Below are 5,889 nucleotides of genomic sequence, written 5' to 3' on the forward strand. Positions count from 1 at the left end.
TATAACTTCTGACATTCTTATATTAATAACATTTACTCATAGAAATATAACTTATAAAAGGTAAGCAGCATTTTGTATTTGAAAATGCCCATCCTGAAATTTAACGTATCAGATAAACCTAATTAATTTAACATCTCCTTTTTACAAGGTTAAAGAACAAATTCTTTGAGATCTTGCCATGAAGTTCTGGAAAATCCCAAAGTCAGCTCAAGATCGAGAAGACTTCATTTAGGATTTGATTTTGGGAAGGGATAGTTGTCAGAACTGTCAAAAGGTTTGAACACTTGACTAAATAGGATCCCAGGCCACTATGAAACAATACTTAGTTATCTAGTTCACCAAAGTGACAATAAAAGACTTCAAAAGTAAATACAGGAGGAAACACAGCTGTAAAAAGAAAACCTTGGCTCTTTTGACAATGAGAAGACTAGGTTCTCCCAAATCATCAAGGACATGATAATGACAACACAACGCACAGAAAATTATTTTAAGACAGAATATTTGTTTCCCAGGCAGATTACTAAAAAGGTAAAGAAAAGCCTTCTATACTCTCTTAATAAAAGCAGACCAATAACCCAAGAATTTTTTTGTCTTAACAGAAAGAAAACCAGACTCTAGTTTTTTTATCAGTACACCAATCATGTTAAAAGTCATTTTTAAAAACTATATAGAAATCCATTTAATCTTAGCCAGCTTTCACCTCCTAACGTAAAATTTATTTTCCACAAACCTTCTACAACTTTCTATATATGCATTCAGGTTTTTTATTTTACTGTAGGGCAAAATTACTCTCCTTAACAAAAACACATCCTACATTCTTTGCATACTTTTCATATAAAATCATCCTATTTTCCTCCCATACGAAGTTGTTTCCCTTCATTCTTATTGTTTCTAATAGTAATTTTATTTTCATATATTGATTATAATTTTAACCATTTAGCAGTCCTTATTTTACAGAGAAAACTAGGAAGCAAACAATTGCGAATTGTCTGTCACATACCAGTATTCTGTAGCAGACTAGCAAATTTTATGAATATAACATTTCATAACCTGTAGAGGTATATGCTTTTAATAGTACAANAAGCCAGAAAAGAATACATACAGCATGATTCCATTTATACACAACTTTAGAAAATGCAAAGTAATCTACAGCGAGAGAAAGCAGATCACTGGTTGCCTGAGTACGCAGCAGGGAGTAGGAGCAGGAAGGGCTTCTCAAGGTCTGAGGAAACTTTGGGGGTTGTTATGGGTCGAATTGTGTCCCTCCCAAATTAAAGTCTTAACCCCCAGAATCTCAGAATGCACCTTATTTGAACAGAGGGTCTTTACAGAGGTGATTAAGTTAAAGTGAGGTCATTAGGGTGGGCCCTAATCCAATCTGACTAGTGTCCTTATAAGGAGACACTCACAGAGGGGTGACCATGTGAAGACACAGTCTACAAACCAAAGAGAGGCCTCCGAAGAAACTGACCCTGCTGACACCTTGATCTCAGACTTCGATCCTCCAGAACTGTGAGAAAATACATTTCTGCTGTTTCAGCCCTCAGTCTATGATATTTGTTACGGCAGCCCCAGTATACCAATACAGGGGTGATGGATACATTCACTATCTTGATTACAGCACTGGTTTCATACTTGTATACATATAGCAAACCTTATCAGGTTGTCCGCTTTAAATATGTACTGTTTATTTTATGTCAATTGTGTCTCAATAAATCTGTAAAAAGCGCAACAAATTCCACTGTTACAAAAGCCAAAAACAGACCTGAGAATTATTTTGGGTTAATGGCATACGTCTCTAGAGGTAACACTGGAGTGGACACAAAGTCCAGGGCTTTCTCCTGCTATAAGGGACAGACAATTAGCCATCTGTGCAGTCTGTTTCCTGGGGTAGCTCTGTGGTCCAGTGGGGTGAGGACCTTTGAGTCCCTCTGTGGGCCCCCAAATCAGCCAGGGGACTTCCCAGTTTCCTAACCCTAGAGCAGGTTTGGCCTCCCTCCCCACCCTCTCAGAGCAAGAGCAGTGGACAACAAATTCCCTTTACACCATCTGTGATTCTAAAACCCAGTATCTACCTTCAGAGAGCCATAGTTTCATGGCCAGGGTGCCTGTCCAACTCCCTGTTGTTTGGGGTCCTGTTTCTCTCCTGTCTCATTCCCTCCACTCTCCCACATATGCCTCCTTGTCATTTAGACTGGGGAGCAGACCGCTGGGCACTCTACAGCAGAGCTCAGGGTCCACAGTAAAACACTGGCAGTCTGCTCCCCATCTGGGTTAGTGGCACACTGTAATGTGATGTCTCAGGATACCTCTGGGTCCAGCCTGTTTACTGGACACATCTTTCCCGAGCACCCCTGGGTGTCTGGGCCCATCTGGAGAGCAAGACAGAACCATCAGAACGGTGATCTCTGAGGGATAGTGCAAGGGCTAAGAACAAGGACAGAGGGGGGCCAGATGTGTAGGAGGGGTGCAATTCTAAGTAGGGCCAATCTCAGCAGCAAGACTAAAGGGAGGTGACTGAGCCCCCCTGGGCAGGGGAAGAGCAGGCCAGGTAGGTCAGGAGGCCAGGGCAAGGTGCAAGGCCAGAAAGAGCTAGGGAAGCATTTGCAAAACTGAGAAGAGGCAGGGGGCTAGAGCAGTATGGGTGAGGACATGGGTGGTGAGAGATATATCTGAGGGTGGGGACAGATCCTGTGAGGCCTGGGGCTGGTGCCAAGGAGGGCAGGCTCAGACTTGGGGCACCAACCTGGCTGTCGTGCACTGCACAGACAACTAGGGTGCAGCAGGGCACAGTGCACAGTGACACGACTGCTGGGGTGACCCTGGCAGGGTGATAGGTCCCTGGAGGCTAGCAGGCCAGCTGCGGAGACAAAGTATACTGCTCATGGCCTCTAAAGGCATAGCCCAGCTCTGGAAAATAATACTGCCTACTCCAGGAGGCCCTGAAAGCTTGGAGGTGACAGCAGGACACAGGACACATACCTTCCTTGGCACAGGCCAGCCCGCCGGATCCCCCACCAATCACCAGGAGATCATAATCCTGCTGTCCTATTGAGATAAAGGGTGAGGGGTGAGAAGGAAGGGCCAAGACAAATCTGGAACACCGATCCCAGAAGGTAACACATGATATCCAAAGGGCAAGCAGCCCAGTCTGGTTAAAAGTAGCACAGGATCTGTTGCATCAGATAGGAGAACCCACTCTGTGATGGTTGGGGTGTGACCTATCACATATGGGGCAGAAGGCAACCACAGGGCACACGACATCTGCACAGGTCCTGAGAGGAGGTTGGCATGGTGTGAAATCATCTTTGCATCTCCTCACCCCGCCCCCACCCCTCACCCCCACCACCACCTCTCAAGGAGGGAATTTAACTGACAGGACTGCTCTGAACTCGAACGTCACCCAACATTCTGAGCCAGACACAGGATGCAAATGTTTTCCTTGCGTCCATCCATCTGTCTTTCTGTTGTGAAGGTCACCTTTGTTATAAGTGAGGGAGAATAAAGAGCCGCCCCTATGTCAGGCAGCACAGCCAGGCCTCTCCGGGTACCCAGTGCACACTGAGCTCCAAAGGGAACCCAGTCTGAGCAATAGCAAGAACTTCGGGACCCTAAGTTCCTCCCTGAAATGTGTTTGGGGGATCACTGTGGTGTTGCCTCAGAGGCAGTGTGCCCTTTCTGCTCCTGAACCTGGTACAGGGGGCCGCGCACGTCTTTCCTGCCCTGAAGAAGGAATCATCTGTCTCTCTTCTGCAAACTACTGGCATGGAAGGCAGGCAAGAGCCAAAAAGGGGACACTGAGGAAGAGAGTGGGGGTGGGTTGCTAAGGGCAGGTGTGCCCTTAGGTGTAGCCAGCCTGTGAGAGCTATGACCCAGGGCCTGAGTCGGGGACATCAGCGCCAGGCACAGGCCTGCTCCCTATGGAGGAAGGAAGAAATAATAGAAAATTATCAGTACATGGGGAGGAAGGGGAGGGTGCAGATTACTGCCAGGGCATCAGGAGCTGGCCGCTGCTCCTGGGCAAAGCCTAGGGTGTAAAGTGTGCCATGCAAGGCGGTGTGCCCGCACCACACCAGCCTGGGCCTGTCAGTGAGAAGGCTGCAACTATCTTTGCAACCACCTCAACCTTCCTGGTTGTGGGGGAAAACACCTGGAGTCCCATGCTTCTCAGGGACCCCGGCTCCATAGACACCCCATAGGGTAGGGTCTGAGACCTTAAGCCTAGAGGAGGCCCTAGCTTGCAGTTGAGGAAGCCTGGGGAGCAGCCACGCGGAGCTGCATCCAGGCACTTGGCCCGTGGCCTGCAGCCAGCTTACCCGGTGGGAATGTTCACTGTGCCCACCTCATTGCCAGGCTCACCCAGGTTCCCTCCAGTAGGCGGCATTTGAGGGTGCCTGAGATGTGTGTACAGGTACACTTGGATCCAGCGGAGCCACAACTCGGTTCAAGCAGCCAGTCCAAAATGGACCCAATTCCAAATGCAACTCAAGAACCCTTAAGAGGCCTTAAACTGCTGTCAGTTATTCTGATGGCTTTGATATGAGCCCAGAGAATGGAGGACCAGCTACTCGTTGGAGGAAAGCTACTGCCAGATTAGGAGCACAAGACTGCTGGGTAGGGCGGAGTCTCTCTCTCCGGCTGCCTGTGGGGAGACAGTGGGGAGGCTTTGCCCAGAACGCCCCTACCTTCCATTGCAGGTGTCTGTTCTTCCTGCCGCCGCCACGGCAGGATCGCCGCTTGGTCTCGCTGTCCCTAAGTCCCGCACTGTGTCTCCTCAGCCAGCTATCAGGCAGAGGGCAGGGAAAGCAGCTGGCCACATGGATTGTGGGCTTATCTTTGGCGGTTTGCTCTTCCCACTCACTGTGCACACCCAGGNCTTGCCGATTATAATCTCTATGGCCTAGCATTCTTTCCAGGTTACTGTCATCACTGCCCCTGGGTTGGTGACCACATTACATCGCCAGAGGGGAGACTCCATGCAGACCCCTGGAACCATCACGTAGCCTCTGGAGGAATGCCCAGATTTTCCCTTAAATATTTCAGGCTAGTCTGAGAATGTTAAGGCAGTTTTTGGAGGTGTTAACCCGCTGCCTTCTCAGACCACTGGTGCTCTGATAATAAATGCTTATTCTGTGACCCAACTCCTGTGTCAGTCTATTGGCCGAGCGGCGCAGGCAGCACAAGCCCCTGATTGGTTTGGTCTCCGGCTTCAGAGCCACTTTGGGGAGATCTGTAGTTTCTCAAAGAAGCCACTGAAGTTCCAAATTATCCCTAGTAAAGTCACTCCAACCAGAAAGGAAGTGGACAGAGCACCACGATGGACATAGTCAGGAGGAGTGCAAGAAGGGTTCAGTAGATGAGAGGCTCCCATGGAAGGATCAGGATCAACTGGAGAGACAAAGAGGCCTCCCCAGGAGCCAGGAAGGACTTCTAGCCCTGGAGGTACTTTCCAGAAGAAGCCTGGCCTCTCACCCATCTTTAGAGTGTATACTCGGAATCATAGAATCACAGTCTGTCCTCAACGGGCTTCAACAAATGTGTGTCCAGAGCGCTGAAACAGGAGTTAGAATCACCATGAGATGCCCAGATGAGCAGCAGCTGGAGATAAGACAGGTCTCTGTGGGTGCCACCCTCTAGCATGGAAGTGAAATGAGGTCACCTTCAGCACACATACAGGGGCAGGGCTGGAACCAGACAGCTGCTGGGGTTTTGTTCCCAGTGCCCGAGAGCTGCTAGAACGTTCCCATTTCCTAGGCAGAACAGGCTCTTGGGCTCTGGCCTGCGGGGCAGGTGGTCAACCATCATCCCTAGACGCGCACCCCGGCAGTGTTTCTTGACCCATCCACCCCTGTCCTTCTGTCCTCCCCACAAGGATCCTGGCTGGCCAGC

At 49.0% G+C, this 5,889-nt stretch overlaps 2 protein-coding genes across 3 annotated transcripts in view; one reads left to right on the top strand and one right to left on the bottom strand.

Moving 5' to 3' along the window:
- TXNRD2 (thioredoxin reductase 2) overlaps nucleotides 1-4,384 on the bottom strand; it is a 53,972-nt gene extending 49,588 nt beyond the window's left edge. Inside the window, exons 1-2 of the mRNA XM_019626897.1 lie at nucleotides 4,317-4,384; nucleotides 2,983-3,095 (exon numbers count right to left, since the gene is read on the bottom strand). Coding sequence (XP_019482442.1) covers nucleotides 2,983-3,095; nucleotides 4,317-4,384 — 181 coding nt within the window. The remainder of the gene's footprint in view (nucleotides 1-2,982; nucleotides 3,096-4,316) is intronic.
- The window catches only part of COMT (catechol-O-methyltransferase), a 24,412-nt gene that overhangs the window by 3,572 nt on the left and 14,951 nt on the right, over nucleotides 1-5,889 (top strand). The gene's annotated exons all lie outside the window — the stretch shown is intronic.

This window comes from Hipposideros armiger, unplaced genomic scaffold (genome assembly GCF_001890085.2).
Source record: "Hipposideros armiger isolate ML-2016 unplaced genomic scaffold, ASM189008v1 scaffold_694, whole genome shotgun sequence".
Lineage (NCBI taxonomy): Eukaryota > Metazoa > Chordata > Mammalia > Chiroptera > Hipposideridae > Hipposideros > Hipposideros armiger.